The sequence below is a fragment of the Callorhinus ursinus genome, unplaced genomic scaffold (genome assembly GCF_003265705.2).
Source record: "Callorhinus ursinus isolate GAN/ISIS: 27379988/994484 unplaced genomic scaffold, GSC_fseal_2.0 scaffold12, whole genome shotgun sequence".
NCBI classification, from domain to species: domain Eukaryota; kingdom Metazoa; phylum Chordata; class Mammalia; order Carnivora; family Otariidae; genus Callorhinus; species Callorhinus ursinus.
The window spans coordinates 76,843,941-76,863,642 of record NW_027397074.1 but is presented as its reverse complement, the minus strand read 5'-3'; the positions used below and the strand labels follow the sequence as shown (position 1 = coordinate 76,863,642).

The following is a 19,702-nucleotide window of genomic DNA, read 5'->3' as shown; positions in this document are numbered from 1 at the left end:
AACATCACTGCACATGGTTCACAACTAAATTAGAACATATGGATCAATATCTAGTGAGCTTTTTTTTAGAAAAAAAATTTAAAAAGACTCCTTTCTCTAGCCCATGTTAAACAACAAAATATGACATTTATTCAGTTTTTACAAAACTACGCTTCTCTATAACCTCAATCACCTTATAAAAATTGATTAACTGATATATTTTGGCCTTGCCTTTCAATTTCTACCCTAGCGGCTATTAGTGCATGAGAATTTAAACCAAAAGGGAACAGAATGACTTTTCTGCAGGTGCTGAATTCACAAGATTCCTGTTTAGAAATGTTTAGAAATCTCGCTCCCTCATTCCTTCTCCAGCAAAATGTTCCAACTTTCATCTTCTTCGTCTAAAACTTCTTAGTAGACTGACCTGGTTAGAACAATCATTTATATTTCCTCGTAGACTATACTATTAGCCCTGGGCTTTTAGGATTCAACCCATTTCATGTACCTTTCTAGAATTCCATCCTTGAGGAGAATATGCCTTATTTATCTAGTTTGTCCACACTGAAGTGACCTTCAGTTTTAAGCCATCTACCTATCTTTGCAAGCCCACCACTTGCCTAAACTTCAAGCTTTAATGTCTGTACGAACCACCTGATACTGAACACCACTATCTGACTCATTAAAAGACCATGATCCAGGACACCTTTCCTGCTACCTATCTTGAACATGCAGCTCACCACCATTTTTCCTTATGTGACATCTTATCCAAATCAAAGCACTTATTTGCTGCTTATAGAGCTTATGCAGTGATAGACAAAATGATTTTTCTTTGGTTTCAATTTATTTCTTTACCCAAAGTAAAAGAATATCTCACAAGCATAGGCTTCCCTGAGGAAAGCTAAACAACTGTAGAGAATCCAAGGACAAAACAAGATTATATGAAATGATACTATTACTGTTTTCTGGGCTGTTTTGCAGACTGAATTCAGATTCAGAGTTCAAAATGCAAAATGAGTTAAAGTTTGTTTAAAAAAAGATTCACTATATGGAAGTTAACAGAGCTTTCAGTGTTTTGATATGCCCGAACCTCTGATGAAGTCAAATATTCACTACGACTCTTATTTAGCCTGATGTTTAACTACCATTTAACCTTATTTTCACCAAAATTTCTTGTTAAAAGAATTTACAAGCTCTGAAGTAAGATATACCCATTATCATTTTTAAAAATGTGTGCTTGTACATTAAAGGCTATGCCTCCTTCACTTAAAATGAACAATCCAAGTGGAATAGAATGGCTTACAACTGACCAAGAAATAAATATGGCTCATTATGCTAATGAGAAAAATTAAAAAAAAAAGTGCTCTCAATGTTGATGACAAGTCAAGGAACACAGATTAAAGATGACTTTATGAAGAAAATCCACTGAAGAAAACACTATTTCTTTGATTCAATGATTTATTTTGCAGAAAGGCAGCAATGTCACACCATCCTACAGGTTCAACAGTTATGTATCACTAAATTTGTATTAGGAACAAGTAAATGATTTTCTGAACTCTATTTTCCTGGTTACCTCGTAGGATGAGTAGTACACCCTTTTAATTTTACGTTCTATAAAACTACCCCACAATGTAACTGATCACCAAAAATAGTAAATTAGAACTAAATATACTCTATTAGCTAAGGAAGTACATCATTGTGTATTTAGAAAGATTACCCTCAAAAATAGGCACAATTATCTGAAAGCTTTAACTTGCCCTAGACATTTCCTAACCATAATGGGCAACTAATGATGCAATAAAATTCTATTCTATATTCTACATTCTATTAGTCCACTGGTCATTTGGGGCACGAAGTGGGGGGAGGGGGTATGTAGGAGGTGACTGCCATTCCCGGCCTGTTTTAACCTTTCAGAGATGATGTCTGCCATTTAAAGGTTGTAAGTAATTAAAAAATATGGAGTCCTTAAAACTACTTCTGTAAATTCCCTGGTTTCTAAACTTAGGATATAATCTAAATTCATACCCTCCATTTTAATTCCTATCCCTTGCACCTTGCCAGGCCTTTTAGGGGTCAGGACCAGAGGCTTATAACCATATTCTATTTGCTGGCAAAAGAGCTTTAGCTAAGGGACATCTTTGCAATTAACCCAACTCAGAAAAAATAACTACAGTCTGCGCAAGGACACTGAGTTCCTCCAACTGTCACATAGACAATTCTCAAATTGCTGCTTGAATTTTACTTTACTGCTCCTCCCTTTCAAATGGACTATGTTCGGGAAAAAATTTATCCCTCTTCCTTCTATTAATGCTAACAACTACAACAGAAAGGTACTTATAACATTTAATTTACCTCAAACTTCAGATAAATTAACATACTAATTTATATCTACTTATGGTTTCTCTCTCCTAAAAAAACTTAAAATATACTTATTTTTCAACATTTTTTGAGTGTAACATAGGAAATTATTTGGTTTCCCACTTAACAGATTATTGATTTAACTTGAGGCAAAAAAGGTTAAGTGACTTACCCAAGGTTACAATTAGAGGTACAGCTGGGGCTAGAAACCAGGTCTCCTGAGTCTCAGCCCAGAGCTCTTTTCCTTAGCCCATGATGCCTTATCAGAAAAATCCAAATACAGTCAGACCCCCAGTTACATGGGTATGAGTTACACTGATTCACATATACAAACTTTATATAGTGTGACCAATGTTTCAACTCACGCGGTACCCTGCTTCCATTTATGCAGTATGCCAGGCATCGGCACGATTTTCAGTGGCACACAGGCGGTTGCCACCACCAGGGCCCTAGGCAAAATTGCAAAGAAGGCAAAGTTTGTCTTTGGCCCTCCCACCACCCTTATGCATTCCTCTCCCACCTCCTGGTCATCCCCCTGCCCAGCCTCCCAGCACCATCATGCTGCCCTCTGGTTGTCCAAAGCCCCCCACTTCCACCACTCACCCGAGACTGTCCTTTCTGGGAGTGCCCAGGGAGCCAAAATTACCTTTCCACTTCCTTGACACTACAATTCCCATGTCTGAGAATTTCAATAAAGCTTAGGTAATCCATATAATTAACTGAATTAAGTAACTCAAAATAAGGTACTTTTAATAGACTTACGTCTCCAAGGAGTTTAAAAAGGAACTAATTAAAAACTGAGTTGGGACGGGGAAGAAGGAATAAATATTTTTATTGGTGGAGGAGAGGGGGAGGTGAAAGGAAAACAAAGTTTTCCCAGTGCCCTAGGCTTCCTGTGCCACTTCAGATTCCCTCAGAGACAGGACACTAAGGCTTGAGGAGGGGTTATGGCAACCTTGAATCCCACTATCCCAGAGGACAACAGTTGTTTTATAGTCAGTCTCTGGGATGATTTAATAAAAAAAAAAAAAAAAAAAGTGGGGGGGCGCAGAGCTACCTTAAACACACCCTCCCCTACCTACCTTTTCCATCTCTCTCCCACCTCTTGGATCCCCATTTCCACCTCTTAGTGCCAAAGACACCCAACAGCATTCCCTGTAAGCTGTTCCTTTGTCCAATACAAAGCTTTCCATTATATGGTTTTAAAGTATATGGTGTTATTCAGGAACGTATCCATATTCCCCTACCCCTGGATACCTTGAAGTTGAATGTATGCTAAAAAAGAACAATCCTAATTATTTAAAGGTCCTGAATCATAAGATGAAATATGTAAACTCATTATCTGGTAAGGAAAAGAATGTTCTGATTCTTGTCTTGTATACATAAAAGAACTAATATGGGTATCTTTTCTTTTCCTTGAAAGTAGTGTTTCTTACTTCTGGCCCAACACAGCAGTGAAAATCCAGTCATTTCAGCTAAATAATATCGTGGACTCGTTAACATGAGTTCATTGGTAAATCCTCTTTGTCTGGAGGCAAAAAAAATCCGGTAACATACACATAAAAAATGGAAATTTATTTGTATACAAAGCAGAATGGATTTTAAGAAATCCATGTTTCTGCTAACTACACACACAGGAATATATATTTATATATATATTTTAATGTAGCTTTACAATACTAGATTGGCTACCTCGTTTGGAAACTTATCAGGTGATATCAGGTGATAGCAGTTACTTTGATCCAACTACCCTCCCAGTAAAATTAGAAAATTCAATCCATGTAGAAGGTACCAAAAATGGTATCCATCTAGGATTAAAAAGTTCACGTAAAATCTTACATGATTTCCATACTTTTACTTCAAAAATTAGTTATTCTGTCAGCTAAAATCCTGAATTAGGTCCCTTCCCAATACCGTCATTATGGAAAAGGAGCAATGTTAAGACATGCTGCAGTTATAAAATAACCATTCTTATCTAACAATGAAAAATGAACAGGTAAAAGTTTCTGCAGGGGCATTTTTAATTAACGTTAACTTGCAAGGGTTTACTACACAAAATTCATTTCTTTCCCAATCTTCCCCTCCTCTCTACACAAGCACAAGTAGGTTTACCACCTCCACCTATTTGTCTATGTGTCCTATGAAGACAAGTTCCCAATTCGGGTTTTTATTAAAACTAAACTGTGAACTCTGAAAAGCCATTCTCTGTATGCACTGCGAAAAATATCTGAATTCAATACACATTTTTTAACCTACTCACATATTTTGCTGCAAAGTATTCAAGAAAATTACAAGAGCAACTGTTAAAAATATAAGTGTGCCTTTTCTCTTACGTCAAGCAATTTAAGTAACTTTTCAAGAAAAAAGCATTTCTTTAATGGCTAAGAAACGATCTGCCTAAACAAGCAACATATAAAAATAAGCAAGTGTTTTTGCTTTTAAGAGAGAAAGTACTGAACTAGACCTTTCCTCCATATTAGCATGGATTTGAGCTCAATTTGATAATACATTATCATCACCAAAAAAGCAACAGCATTTCATCTTTGCATTTAGGAATTCTCTTTACGACAAAAAAGATCCGCAATTAGTAATTTTCTACACAAACTCTATCCTCAGCGCCTAAAAGGATTGTTGTTTCTCTCAATTCTACTTCACTGGGCACCACATTTTCAAAATGGTTCTATTTGGGGCACATGCAAGACTTGTCAATATTTACTGAACAAAGCTTCTATTAAATTCTCTAACAAAATGGAGGTCTCTCGGAAAAAACAGGCCATAACATTTTTCTTTTCACAAAATGGGGCCAAACACACCCACTTCAAGAAACCATGGTTTGGGTCAGATTTTTCCATAAGAAGGATTGTTTCTGTGGGGATCGAGAGTGGGCTTCTGGGACTGGGTTCATAGTGAAGGTTTTCTCCAGAACCAGGTAAGGGGCGGGGGGCGGAGGGGGGGCAGTTCTCTCTGGATGCTCTGGAGGGCGGCGGCGAGGGACGATCCCAAAGCTCTGGGTTAAGGAATTAGTTCAGGGGACGGAGGCCTTAGCGGTCCACCGGTACCTAATCAGCCACAAAACGGGATGACCGACTACGCCAAGAGAGACATGGGCTCTCCCGTCCCAGACAAGTCAACATTGAATCTCAAACTCTCCTTTCTACCTCCAGGCCCCGCCTGACCCCATTGGCAGCAGTTCCCGCCAATCCGCTCGGTCACCGCCCCCCAAGCCCGCCTGCCCAGCCCTGATTGGATGGGACGGGAGCCGGGACCTCGTGTTACCAATCTGGGAGCCCCTTACTCAGCCACACACGCAAGCCCAGGTACGCCCGCGGAGCCCCTTCCCCTCGCTTTCCCCTTCCCCTCCCCCACCCCCAGGGCACTGGCAGACACTTACCGTCCCGGGAGGTGCCCATCAACTGGTCCAGCATTGCGCGCATCTGGGCCTGCGCCGACATGGCGGCGGCGTAGCGAGCGGGCGGGGGTGGGGCGCAGACCGGGCCCTTTTGGGCGGGGGGGACAGGGGAAGGGGTGGGGGAAGGTGAGACGCTGTCTCAGTTGCCGCCGCCGCCGCCGCCGCCGTAAGGCGTGTGGAAAGGGAGCCGGAGGGCTTGTAGGAGAGTCCGGGCTGCGCTCCTCACGACGATGCGTAAGTAGAAGGCAGCAGCCCCCGAAAGCAACCCTTGTTCCCTCACTTTCCGTCGGGTCTTGGGACAGAAGCGTTACGGGCTAAGCAAGCTGTCGCCTCCAACACCGCCACCCGCCAGAGGCCGTCAGCCCCCCCTTCAAGCTCTGACGCCGCTCGCCGCCACCGTCGCCGCGACGTGAGCGCGCACGCTCCTCGCGCTTAGTTGTTTCCCGCGGGGGCTCCACCAACTGGCGTCCAACTGTATTTGCTCCACCCGCCCCGCCCGGGAGAGGTTCCACCCTAACGGCTCTCGGGCGCGTGCACGCGAGCTTCTCCCGCCCCTTTTCCCCAGATCTCGCGAGACTCGGGTTATTAAACGACCCTCGAGCCGGATCCGCCCGAGGCGCCAAACCTCACGCTACCAGCTGAAAGTGGGCAAGGGCTGGGCGGCACGCTGTGCTGGCGAACCAGACCCAAATTAGCAAATGTGCCAGAGGGTTACCCCGAGTTGAAAGTAAGTGGAGACCTTACCCCTCGGTTCGACTGAGGTTAGCAGTCTTAGTAACTGATACGGGTGTATTGGATTATTCACTGGCCGATTAACTCGTTTCCAGGGGCCCACCCAGAATATTGTACGCTCAACCTTTCCCCACTGCTGCCTTGACCTTCTACAAAAGGAGCCCTGGAGATCTGACATCTGGGTCATTTCCCTTTATCTGTGCATAGAGGCTAAAGACCCCCCCCCCGAATTAGGATAAATCAAGTTCAGGAAATACCACCCGAAATTATTACACTAAGAAACAGATGACCTAACCCATTCGGATTGATTATCATTATTTTTAACGGGAAGCTGTTAGTATAAATGTGGAACTATAAAAATTAAGCAGGATTCTCAGAAAGGAAAGGTGATCTTGTAGAAAGTTTCTTTTTTCCTGTTTAAAAGATAAGTTTGAAGAATAAGGCCTTTTCAGTGTATCAGCAGCATTGACAGTGGGAAAGAAAGCCTGTGTATTCATAGCTTGCCATCACCTTGGGTTCAAAATCTTAGTCGACTGATTGCTAACTGGGACCTTCAGTAATTTATTTCTTTATCTCATGTTTATGATTCTAAACACACATACCTTGTAGCATTGTTGTGAGGACTAAATAAGCTAACAGAAAATGCCGAGCTTGATATTTTGACTTTTTTTGTAAAATATTAATTCCTTAAAATGAGACATAGGTACTTCCTAGATACTTGGAGAAGAAGTAATGGTAAAAGTTTTTCGTTAAAAATTTATGTGCATCACCCTGGAACTTAAAATCTATTAGCAAGATTAGTAAAAAACATAAAATAATAATAGTCCTGAGATCCCTTTAAATGCACATTGGGCCAGGGGGTACCTGGCAGGCTCAGTCAGTAGAGTATGTGATTCTTGATCTCGGGGTTGTGAGTTCAAGCCCCACATTAGGTTAGAGATTACTGGGGAAAAAAAAAAAACTAAAATGCATATTGAGCCAATAAAATTTTTTAAATTATATTGTCTTTTGTAGCTGACAAAATAGGTTCCCTCCAATTATTCAAAGAACTCAAAATTCCAACAACTTCAAACAATTTACAGTAAGAGGAAAGTGTACAAATTATTCTGTCCTAGAGGGAGGCATATTATATATACATATATACAGTATGATCTTCTGAGGAACAATATCCTTAGGAGGGAAGTGGACTAACATGTTGAGTAATTAATTGTTAATGAAAAGAATTTAGTTTTTTCCTTCCTACCTTTCTGGTTGCTTACATTTTAAATGGCTCTCTTAAAAACAGCATATAGTTTTTTTTTATTTCATAATCTGATATTCACTGTCTTTTAATTGAAGCATTTATTCATTTATATTCATATAATTACTCATGTTTGGGCTTAAAGTTCTTATTTTGTCTATTTGTCTTATCTATTCAATTTTCTCTCCTTTCCTGCCTGCTTTCTAATCATTCCATTTTTTCCCCTTCTAGTAGTTGGGAAGTTTTATTTTTATTCTTATAGTAGATACCCTAAAAGTTATAACAGGCATTCTTAATACCTTTTCACTTCCCCCAGATAATACAAAGAACCTAGAAAACTAACTCCATTTAACCTCTCCTGAAGTTATATACCCTTGTTACCATGTTTTAGTTCTATGTTTTTTTAAATCAAGCTTCATATACTGTTCATTTATTTTCCACTTTTTTTTTTTTCCTCTTCATTCCTTCTGGAATCTGTGCCTTTCCATCTGGGATCATTTCCCTTTTGTCTGAAGTTTAAACTTTAGGACAGGAGTCAGCAATCTACAGTCCACAGGCCAAATCCAGCCCACTGCCCGTTTTTCTGAATAGTTTTGTTGGAATACCGCCAGGCTCATTCATTTACTATTGTCTCTGGTTGCTTTTGCACTACCATAGCATTGTTGAGTGGGTGTGACAGATACTGTATGGCCAGCAAGACTGAAATATTTACTATCTGGCTTTTTACAGAAGTTTGCCTAATCTGCTTCAGAGTTTGCTTTTGTGTTGGTCTGTTAGTGGGCAACTGTCCCATTCCTGTTGATCTGAAACAGTCTTTCTTTTGCCTTTCTTTATTCTAGGTGGGTTGTTGTTGTTTTTTTTAAGATTTTATTTATTCATGAGAGACAGAGAAGCAGAGGGAGAAGCAGGCTCCCCGCTGAGCAGGGAGCCCGATGCGGGACTCGATCCTAGGACCCCGGGATCATGACCTGAGCCGAAGGCAGTTGCTCAACCATCTGAGCCACCCAGGCGCCCTCTAGGTGGGTATTTTTATTGGGCATAGAATTCTAGGTTTGAAGTTACTTTCTTTCAGCATGTTCATTCCATCTTTCTGCTGCCTTTTACCTTCCATTGCTCCTGCCAAGTCTGTCACTCCTTTGTAGATAGTTGGCTGCTTTAAAATTTTGTTCTTTTTGCTTTGGGTTTCCTGCAGTTTTACTATGGTGTATCTGGGTGTGGATTTATTTTTTTCTGCTTTTAGGATTCATTCAGCTGTTAAAGATTGGTTGATTGATTTTGAGAGAGAGCATGTACGCACGTGGTGGGGAGGAGAGCAGAGGGAGAGGAGGAGAGCCCCAAGCAGAGTCCCCACTGAGTGAAGAGCCTGATGTGGGGCATGATCCCAGGACCCCAAGATGATGATCTGAGCCGAAATCAAGAGTCGGCCGGTCAACCGACTGAGCCATCCTGGCGCCCCATGTTTAGCTATTCTTAAATCTTGTTTCTCATTCACCCACTTCTGAAACTCCCAAGTAAATGTTTATTCAGACAGTTTTCACGGTATCCTCTATATCCCTTTACTCTCTGCATTTTTTACCTTGTCTTGCCAAGCTGCCTTCTTGACATTTTTTTTGACAAATTTTATAGTTCATTAGTCTTCTTTCAGCTGTATCTAGTCTGCTGTTAAATCCATCAATTGAATTATTTATTTTTTCAGTTCTAGAATTTTTATTGGGTTCTTTTTCAAGTCTACTGTGTCATTTTTAAATAGTTATTGGGAGGCACCTGGGTGGCTCAGTCGTTAAGCGTCTGCCTCCTGCTCAGGTCGTGGTCCCAAGGTCCTGGGATCGAGTCCTGCATCGGGCTCCCTGCTCTGCGGGGAGCCTGCTTCTCCCTCTGCCTCTGCCTCTCTCTCTCCCTGCCTCTCATGAATAAATAAATAAAATCTTAAAAAAAAAAGTTTTTGGTTCCCTGATAAAATTTCCAAGGCTGTCTATTCCTTGACCCTAGTGAACATAATTGTTTTGTAATCCGAGTTTGCTAAATCCAATTATCTGAAGGTTTTTGTAGTTTGTTTCTGTTGTTGTTGTTTCTGCTGGTTTTCACTTGTGGAGTCTTGTTTTCTTGTGTGTTTGGTTATCTTTATATGTTGAACCATGTATTTGAAAAGAGATATACAGGAATAATATAAGTCTAAGTAGTATATAATGCTATCTTCTTTCAGAGATTTTATTTTTCTCTGATAGGTAACCGAAGACCTTACTAGTCAAGGACCACCGTAATACAGGTTCAAGGCCTCAATTCCTCTTGACCACCAAAATGACAAAAATCTGAGCTGAAAACTTGGCAAGGACTTTTTACTTACAGCTCTTCCTTGAGGGTGAACTTCAGGGTTCTAGATTCAAGTAGATGTGGATTTCTTAGAGTGCCTACCTTGGTGGGTCCTAGACTTTGCGTTTTGCATCCCTAACCCTACAAACCCACCAAAAGTGTAGCTCAGTTGCAGTACAAAGCTATTAACTACACAACTTGCAAGTACCCTGAAGCCAAATATGTGCCTTTATGTGCTACATTTACAAGGGACAAGCATGTGGTTCAGGGAAGAGATGCAAGAGATAAAAGGTCTGGACTAGAGTATTAGAGAGATTCAGCGGATTCTTAGGTAGAATCTAATTCAGTGATTATTTAACTGAGGGTATGAAGGAGGAAGCAGTCAAGAATGACTGTTTTCTGGTTTGAGCTACTGAGTACAAGTGTCAGTAACAGAGGAGATTTACAGGGGAGGATGATGAGGTTCCATTTTGGATGCTTTGAATTTGAGATGCCTTTGAATCATCTAAGCAGTGTTGTCTTTGAAGCAGCTGGACATAGAGGGCTACAGGAGGCCTTGGACTGGAGTTAGCCTGTTGATAATTGAACCCTAGGAAGTAGGGATGATCTCACCCAGGGAAAGAATATCAAGTGTGAGGTAACGACCTAGATTTGAACCTGAAGAATGTCAACATATTAGAGACATGCAGGAGAGTAAACTGAAGACAAATGATTAGAGCAAGAGAAGAAAACAAGAATGTGATGTCATCAAAGCCAAGAGAAAAGAATCATCAGTAGTGTCAAATGCTTCCTAGAGGGGCACCTGACTGGCTCAGTAAGTAGAGCATTGGACGCTTGAGCTCGTCGGGATCATGAGTTCAGGACCCACATTGGGGATAGAATTTACTAAAAAACAAAACAAGACAAAAAATGCTCCCTGGAGATCAAGGTAAGGAATGATCCACTGAGTTTAGTGACCTCATTTGTAACCTTGCAAAGCAGTTCTGGTAGAGTGGAGGGGCAGAAACCAGACTACAGTGCACTGAGGATGATTGGGCAGTGAAAAATGCAGAAAATAATTCAGCAACATGGATTATTAATCTCAAAATCAGTATGTTGAGCAAAAGAAGCCTACTCAAGAATGCATACTATAAGGACTCCCTTTGGATGAAATCCCTGAGCAGGCCAAACTAATTTATGGTGACAGCAAGCAGGTCAGTGGTTGCCTGGGGCCACGGGTGGGGAAGGGGATTGACTGCAGGGGGCACAGGGCAACTTTTGGGACTGATGGCAATGATCTATAGCTTTAATGGGGTTGTTGCTACACAGATGTATGCACTTGTCGTTATTCATTGACTCGCACACTTAAAATGGGTATATTTATTATACACAAATTATACCTCACTCCAGCCTATATCATGTTTTAAAATGTAGAAAATGAGGGGCGCCTGGCTGGCTCAGTCAGAGAAGCATGTGACTCTTGATCTCGGGGTTGTGAGTTTGAGCCCCATGTTGAGTGAAGAGATTACTTAAGTAAAAAAACTTCAAAAAAATTTAAAAATGTAGAAAATGAGTATAATTCATCAATTCATTAAATAACTCAATTCGTGAAGATGTAGAAGCTGTAAAGGCATTTGTGTAAGAGATTGAGTGTTTTTTATTTATTTTTAAGATTTATTTATTTTGAGAGTGGGGGGAGGGGCAGAAGGACAGACTCCTTAAGCAGACTCCCTGCTGAGCACGGAGCCCGGGGTGGGGCTGCATCTCCTGATTCATGAGATTGTGACCTGAGCGGAAACCAAGAGTCAGGCGCTTAACCCACTGAGCCACCCAGGTGCCCCTCTTTTTTTTTATTTAAAAAGATTTATTCTAGAGGGGCACCTGGGTGGCTCAGTGGATTAACCATCTGCCTTCAGCTTGGGTTATGATCCTGGAGTCCCGGGACTGAGCCCCACATCGGGCTCTGTGCTCAGCGGGGAGCCTGCTTCTCCCTCTCCCTCTGCCCCGCCCCATTCAGTCTCTCCCTCTCTCAAATAAATAATCTTTTTTTTTTAAGATTTTATTTATTTATCTGACAGAGACAGAGTGAGAGAGGGAACACCAGAAGGGGGAGCGGGAGAGGGAGAAGCAGGCTTCCCGCGGAGCAGGGAGCCTAACACGGGGCTCGATCCCAGGACCCTGAGCTGAAGGCAGACGCTTAACGACTGAGCCACCCAGGTGCCCCTCAAATAAATAAAATCTTAAAAAAAAAAAAATATTCCAGAGAGAACATGACGGGGAGGGGGAGGGGTGAAGGAGAGAGACTCAAGCAGACTCTGCTCTGAGTGTGAGGGACTGAGGTGCCCCATGAGTGAGTGTTTTTAGATGGAAGAGCCTTGAGCATGTTTAAATGCTACTATAAGTGAGAGGAAGCAGTTGAAATCAGAGAGAGGGGAAAAAGAGACAGCAAATGAAGGAATGTGATAAAGCATGTACCACATCAAAAAATATGGTACGGGTGCCTGGGTAGCTCAGTTGGTTGGGCGTCTGACTTGGTTTTGGCTCAGGTCATGGTCTCAGGCCCTGCATCGGGCTCCGCTGGGTGTGAAGCCTGCTTGAGATTCTCTCTCTCCCCCCACCCCCCTCCCCTTGCTCACGTGTGCACTTTCTTTCTAAAATGGATAGGTTAAAAAAAAAAAAAACCTATAGTAAGTTAACACAGTGCCAAAACCTCAGTTCTCAGAACTTCTGGTATGGAAAGTTTATCTTTAATAGTTTATGTTCCAAAATCATTTCCTTCTATTTCTAAAACTGAGTTCAGCTAATTATTTTTGGTAAGTCCATTAGTAAGAGGCACAGGTTTGAATATATATGAATAGAAATGTTCTGAGCAAATTATTTAAACTGTAAAAACAAAAAAACCTGTCTATAATCCAGAAGACAGGTGGCAATAGAATTTAAGAGAAGGGTTCATGATAAAAGAATGAGAGTATGGTAAAATGATTAAAATAAGATTTTCTTTTTGTCAGGCATTCATTATGTACTGTGCAAGTATTGTATGTATTTATTACAACCACGTTGTTGGCATTCCCATTTTACAGAAGAGGGGATAAGCTCAGGTCAACTAACCTCAAGGTAGCACACCTGGTAAATTATAAAAGCAGATTAAAACCTAAGTCTCTTACTTCAAACCCATAATAAATATCTTATGTTGGTTAGGCAACTCTGCCTCAAATCTTTATTGTATATACACTGTTGTAACAACAAAGGAAATAAAAACATGAACCTACCCTAATCCTTTTGCTTTCATTTTACCAAAGTAAAACATGTTCAGGTAATAACATACTCATGCTGATGAAATAAAGCAAGGGAAAAAATGTTAAGTGTTTCTGTCTTTTTGATCCGTTAATTGAATAAATGCTTGTTTGACCTTTTAATACTGTTTTCGTGTTAATCTCTCAGATGGTGTTTTGAACTGCTTTATGAACAGATCCGTTTGGATTGTACACCTCCTAGTGAATAGTACTCACTGAGCCATGTATTCAAAATACTGAATAATGCTACATGTAAAGTCACTGTGGAAGGTGCTTTGAAGACTACAAACATGAATGAGACATGGTCCTTACTCTTCAGGAGCTTGCAGTCCAGGGAAAAATAAGTGAGACATGCCTACAAGAAACTGACAGACAATAAAGTGGGCACAGATAAAGAACTGCTGATGGTTCTCAGAAACAGTAATTTCTATTTGAGGATGTTAGAAGCAAAGAGACCATTGAGGAGACTAGTTTAATAGTTCAGCCAAAAGATTATCAGCGCTTGAACTAGAAGAGAGGCAATGAAGACTGAGAGGGAGAAAAGGATAGTAGAGCCGTTGCAGAAGCAGAAATTAGATACGGAGAGTGAGGAGACAAATACAGAATGAAGTCAAAGTTTACTTGGTCAGCCAAGTGCATGGTGGAGCCTTTCACGCTGATAAGACAATTCAAGAGGAAGAGCAATTTGACAGATTAGAAGGCAGAAGTCAGTACGCTCATTCCATCTCCCTCTCTCTAGACTTCGTCCCTGTGGCCTACAGTTGAGTGGTGGCCATATTCCTATGCCTAAGGGTCAATTCTGTCAGCCTATGGAGGTCATAGCGCCCAAATGGTGCTAGCCCCTAGGAGCTTTACAACTTGTTGACTGTAATTCAGCCCACGTCTTTCTATACCCCTTCATTAACTCTTCTCAGTAACCCTATTTGTTACTCCTTTCTGTCAGGACCTTAAACACGTCGTACTTGTGTATTTTTAAATAAAGTGTGTATATTGAGTGTACGTGTATGTGTGTGTGTATATATATATAAAATTCTATGCCCGTATACAGGAAATAGCCGCAAAGACACACCAAACTGTTAGCAACAGTTACCACCTGGTAATGGGGATGCAATAGGGGAGGGACAAAGGAAAAGAAAAAAGACACCTTTATTTTATATTCTGTATCATTTGAGTTACTTAAAACAGTAAGTTTGTATACTTTTAAAATAAGAGTTTTAAAAGTAGATCAAGAGCATCAATCAGCCTAATACAAGAAGTTCAGTAAATTCACTGAAAGGATGAAGCCTCCCTAAGAAACAGTCAATAAAATTACAGAGAAAAACCCTAAACTTAAATAAAAATTTAATGATAAATACATATTGAACGATGATGAAATTCTTCTCTGACGGCAGCATCCAAGGACTCTCCATTCTCATGGCTCCCAGCCCTTCCCTCCAGGCTGCTGGGGTAACTTGAGGCCCACTAAGCCAGCAGACTCCTCCACTGAGCGCTCACCCTTGCCATGAAATTCCTGATGAAGGGCCACGTGTTCTCGAATGCTGCGTAGGAGGCAGAGATAGGTGGCAGCTTGGAAATGAAGCTCATGTTGGGCTCTGCACAGCTTCTCACTGGTGACCTAGAAAATAGCAAGGTCACATAGTTTATTAGCAGCCCAGCTAAGATACAGGGCCACGCAGATTCCATAAGCATTTTCTAGAATGAAAGTAAACTGCACAGAGGAAATACAAACATGCATATGTATATACTAATTACATACATAGAGGCACCCTGTAGTTGGTGGTGATTGGGAAAGCTGACCAATTAATTGAAGAGGCATTTCACAAGGAGTATCATTGAAGAGTTTCACTGAGTGTCCTCAGATTTTAGTACCAAAAAAAGAGTCATTTCAACTCCCTTGTCTTGCAAATGTTTTACAGATGAGGACACCAAAGCCCAGAGAGGCTTTAGTGGTTGGTTACTGGCAAAGATGAGGAACTATGATCATTAATGTCGCCTAAGGAATAAAATCTAGAACTTTCAAACAAATGAAAGTCTGCTTTTTATATTTCTGACTTTGGTTAATGTTGTATATGTCTTTCAGTGAAAAGTAAAACCATTTTGTCTGAAAAATAATAGCTTTGTCCTCAACAGTAACAAAATGAAGGTTTTATATATAAAAGTAATATGCATATATTAATATTAATTATACTTGCTTTCAATGTACTTATCCATCTGAAAAATCCAGAGTCTGATGACTATAAGTAGCTGGAAACTATCCATTCAGAAGTCCCCAATGACTCCAAACCTTGTTTTCTCTTCATCATTTCCAGATTTAGTACACTGTCCTTTCTTGACTACTTTGTGTTCTGAGGTTGTGAGCAGAGGGCAGGAAAGGTGAAACAGATGTGTGCATGCTTCAAGTCACTTAAGGAGCCCCTGTGTATATCTAACTGCAGATTACTCTCTGGGCACCAGTGCCTATGCAAACCCCTTTCACCTTTCTTTATTTGAATATGTAGGGTTAGAATCTGAAAACTAGAAACTGGTTTAAGATCTGAAGATCACACACACACAAAGATGTGCAGATCACATAGTGAAAATGGCACTCAAACTGCTCAAAAAAAAATTCATCTGCTTTAATCATTTAACTTTTTATAATTAAAAATTTATGAGCAACGAACACCAATGTCAAACAACAAATGGTAATATCCATGCCTATTATATAAGCCCAATTGATAGGACTTGAAACAGGAATTCTACATTAGTGTAGGACAGGAGAATATGGATCTTGATTCAGCTGTGCCTGAATCATAAGTCAGGAGAGGTCAACAATATCCACAGTAAATGAATAACTAGAGACCAAAAGAGATCAAATGAAAAAGAAAACTCGGGGCACCTATGTGGCTCAGTCGGTTGAGTATCCGACTCTCGGTTTCAGCTCAGGTCATGATCTCAGGGTCCTGGGACAGAGTGCTGCTCTGTGCGGAGTCGGCTTGAGATCTCTTCCTCTCCCTCCGCCCCTCCTGCTCGTGCCGTGTCTCTTTCTCTCAAATAAATAAATCTTTAAAAAAAAGGGGGGTAAAAGAAAACTATTTTCTCTAAGGAGAAAGCAGAGGTTCCCCCCTAAATGAACCCCTTCAGTTTAAGAAAAGATAAAGAGGAGTGCCTGGGTGGCTCAGTCCTTAAGCGTCTGCCTTCGGCTCAGGTCATGATCCCAGGGTCCTGAGATCGAGCCCCGCATCGGGCTCCCCGCTCAGCGGGAAGCCTGCTTCCCCCTCTCCCACTCCTCCTGCTTGTGTTCCCTCTCTCACTGTCAAAAAATAAAATCTTGAAAAGATAAAGAAAATGAGCATAGATGGTTACTGAGTTAGCGCTGAGCCAGGAGAAACAGAAAGCCTTCCCCATAGCCTCATATGCATTCCACAGAATGGTGTTTCTGGAATTTATCGCATGAATTTCAAATGTATTTCCAAGGAATTTGAGAGCCATTACCAAGCCTCTCTCAAGGGCTATCATGTTGCCTCCATAAGGTACAACTATAATCCTGTCACCTTAAAAATCTTAGAATGAAGGCGCCTGGGTGGCTCGGTCAGTTAAGCCTCTGCTTCAGCTCAGGTCATAATTCCAGGATCCTGGGATCAAGTCCTGCACTGGGCTGCCTGCTGGGGGGTGGGGGGGGTGTCTGCTTCTCCCTCTCTCTCTGCCCCACGCCCGACCCTTGACTTTCCTCCTGAAATCCCACTACTTCTTTATACAAGGATCACCTATTGTTTATTCTCTTAGCACTTATTCTAAGTGCCTTGCTGTATGGCTCCTCAGTTGGACTGCAAGCTTCTTAAAAGACAGGACTCAGGTGCATCTTATTCATAATTTTAGCCAAGTTCCTTAAAATCCCTAACATTTTGGCCTTTTAAAAATTTTTGAATTTTAGAGGTGACTGGGTGGCTCAGTCACTTAGGCATTAGACTCTTGGTTTTTCACCTCAGGTCATGATCTCGGGGTCCTAGGATCAAGCCCAGTGGCGGCTCCACATTTAGCATGGAGTCCATTGAGATTCTTGCTCTCTCCCTCTTCCTCTGCCCCTTGCCCACTCTCTCTCTAATAAATAAATCTTAAGAAAAAAGAAAATTTTTGAATTTCAGCCCCATGTTGGGCAGTTTACTCAATAAATATATGTATATATAAATTTAAAAATTTTGAATTTTAGTTCTAAAATATTGCACTCTAACTTCCATGGCTCAAAGATTCAACAAGATGCTGGTTCTCCTTTTTCCCCACATTGCTCAAAAGACAGTAAGCTTCCTACCCTACAGCCCAATGTGACTCTCCAACGTATATTTCAGAGATGGCTTTCAAATTCCTTCAAAGCCCGATCCATAACTCCAAAGGCAACAATTAAATGGAAGATCCCTATCTGGGAACAGGGTTCCAGTTGTTCCCATACAAGTCCTTGCACAGGTCAGTGTCCCTGAGTCTCAGTTGCCCCACTTGAAAAATAAAACCGCTTCCACCTGCTCTTGCCTAAAGGGAATATGGAGTGTGGATTTCGCAAAAGAATTTCCCAAGGATGGCCTCCCATATGTTCAAATTTATCTGCTACATAAAGAAAAAATGTACCTGGTCAGATATGACGTTAATGTTGTGACAACACAATCTCATTACAGGTTTCTAGTTCAGCTCTACAAGGCACCATTTCCTTAAGTGGGGTATGAGATACAACGTAAGTAAAAGTAAAACACAGTTCCTGCCAAGTTCTTAATATTCCTCATCTTATTACAGTTCTCTTTTCTGCCTCAAAATTTGGTTTTCAGAGTAACTACTAGAGGAAGGGCGAAGAGAATGATGGATAGATGCTGTAGACAGTAACTCTACACTCTCCATCAAGTACATCTCTTCTTTTCCCCCATCTCCTCGATTTCACTCTGATTTTTCTCCTCTGCCACCTGCAAAAGACCAGCCAATGAAATCCTCGGGACGACTCCATCCCAGGGCAACTTTGCTGTCTTGCTGGTCCTTAGTTACTGGGTTGGGCCACAGACCAGGGCCTAGGGTCTAGACTTGTTTGGCCAGAACCAGGGCTGGGTGGGAGGGTCGGTTACAGAAATGCAGGCGCTGAGGCCCAACGCTCCCTACCCCTGCCCAGATCCCACCCTCTCCCTCTCCCCGTGGAAGCGACGCTGGAGCACGGGACTCGGGCTTCCGTACCCGATGTGCACGGAAAGCCTTCACGAGGTACCGATAGGCCGCGGTGTCGCGATAGGGTCGGCCCGTGGCCTCGTTCATGTAGCGCAATTCCCGTAGAAGGCCTCGTAAAGTGCGCGCCGGGGACCCCAAGGCCGCCATTTTCCCGTCCTCGGAGCGTGCTGCCCAATGGCGCCCTACGCCCAACTCCCTCCCCCCCCAGCCCAGCCGCTAAATGGTACGGTCGGACCCAGACTGCTACGTCCCCCCATCGAACGCAGAACAGTGGAATATCTCACTTCCTGTCTCTGCGGAGCCTTAATAATCAAACGCCGAGCGGCACCCTAAGGAGTTAAGAGAGAAGCAAACGAAAGCCGAGTGTAACTGACTCACCTGGTCCTTAAGAAGGTCTGAGAAAGGCTGGGCTAAGGGAGAGGTTCTTTGCTGACTGCGTCATTTAAAACGTCATTAGCTGACCGCTGAGTCTCGAGAATAAGTGCGCCTGGTGGGAGTGGGTGTTGATTTGAAACAGAACACTAAAGATATGTTTTGGTATCTAGAGGGGATAGCAGAATTCAAAGTACTGACTTCCCAGAAATCTTACGGCAGTGTAGAAGGAAATGGTGTATTCTTATCCTCTCAAACTGTAGCCCATCACCTAGGAAAACCACACATATCCTTCCCATTTTTAAGAAAAGTAAAATTAAGTTAGCATATTTCGGTGTTCTTTAAGAACGGCAAAGTCGTTTTCAATGCAAAAATCTAATCACCCCAGATGGGACTCGAACCCACAATCCCTGGCTTAGGAGGCCAATGCCTTATCCATTAGGCCACTGGGGCTTCTGTGAGCGAGGCGCTCCAGCAACGTATTCAGTTTTTTTTCCCCCCTCTTTGGTACGTCAACGTCACTTAGGTCTCCTTTTAACCTATCCTGAGACACCACATCTAGTACCAATATGAGGGGTGAGGCATGCTGGGAGTTGTAGTTCAGAAAATAAGAATCCGCGTTCCAGCTCCAAAGTCTTTACCCTCGAAACAGCACCGAAGCGCCGGACGGAGAACGGGCGCGCGCACGGTTTTGCGTACGCGTTTGCCTGCCCGGTAGCTCCCGCGCCTGCGCAAAAGTGGGCATGCCATGTCGCGGAGCGGAGCCCGCTGGGTACACTGGCCGAATCTCGGAGACTCGCCCTCTGAGCTTCTGCGGCGTCGGTTTTTTCCCGGAAACAGCCGGCCCCTTCCGGTGTA

At 42.1% G+C, this 19,702-nt stretch overlaps 2 protein-coding genes, 1 long non-coding RNA gene and 1 other non-coding gene across 8 annotated transcripts in view; 1 reads left to right on the top strand and 3 right to left on the bottom strand.

Annotated features, from left to right (window-relative positions):
- Window positions 1–6,117, bottom strand: part of LUC7L2 (LUC7 like 2, pre-mRNA splicing factor) — a 58,363-nt gene extending 52,246 nt beyond the window's left edge. The window contains exons 1-2 of one of the 3 annotated variants that reach the window (XM_025854979.2): window positions 5,726–6,117; window positions 2,700–2,783 (exon numbers count right to left, since the gene is read on the bottom strand). In XM_025854979.2, coding sequence (XP_025710764.1) covers window positions 2,700–2,737 — 38 coding nt within the window. In that variant the 5' untranslated portion in view covers window positions 2,738–2,783; window positions 5,726–6,117. Of the gene's footprint in view, window positions 1–2,699; window positions 2,784–5,725 lie in introns of those variants that run through there. The other 2 variants (XM_025854980.2, XM_025854983.2) reach the window with 2 other exon arrangements.
- LOC112811069 (uncharacterized) lies at window positions 1,822–14,295 on the top strand. 3 transcript variants are annotated; one of them, XR_012380367.1, is made up of 4 exons: window positions 1,822–1,912; window positions 5,499–5,651; window positions 9,941–11,218; window positions 13,446–14,295. It is a non-coding gene; the product is annotated as an uncharacterized lncRNA (long non-coding RNA). The 3 variants fall into 3 exon arrangements; XR_012380368.1 differs by lacking the exons at window positions 1,822–1,912; window positions 5,499–5,651 and adding an exon at window positions 6,185–6,470; XR_003204962.2 differs by lacking the exons at window positions 1,822–1,912; window positions 5,499–5,651 and adding an exon at window positions 6,479–8,734.
- A 130-nt stretch (window positions 14,296–14,425) lies between these two features.
- FMC1 (formation of mitochondrial complex V assembly factor 1 homolog) lies at window positions 14,426–18,676 on the bottom strand. Its single transcript, XM_025854985.2, has 2 exons — window positions 18,482–18,676; window positions 14,426–14,912 (listed from the first exon to the last, which is right to left on the bottom strand). Exons 1-2 carry the CDS (start codon window positions 18,617–18,619, stop codon window positions 14,709–14,711), a joined length of 342 nt encoding a protein of 113 aa, XP_025710770.1. The 5' UTR covers window positions 18,620–18,676; the 3' UTR covers window positions 14,426–14,708.
- A 548-nt stretch (window positions 18,677–19,224) lies between these two features.
- Window positions 19,225–19,297, bottom strand: TRNAR-CCU (transfer RNA arginine (anticodon CCU)). Its single transcript has one exon. It is a non-coding gene; the product is annotated as a tRNA-Arg (tRNA).
- Between the last annotated feature and the right edge of the window lie 405 nt (window positions 19,298–19,702).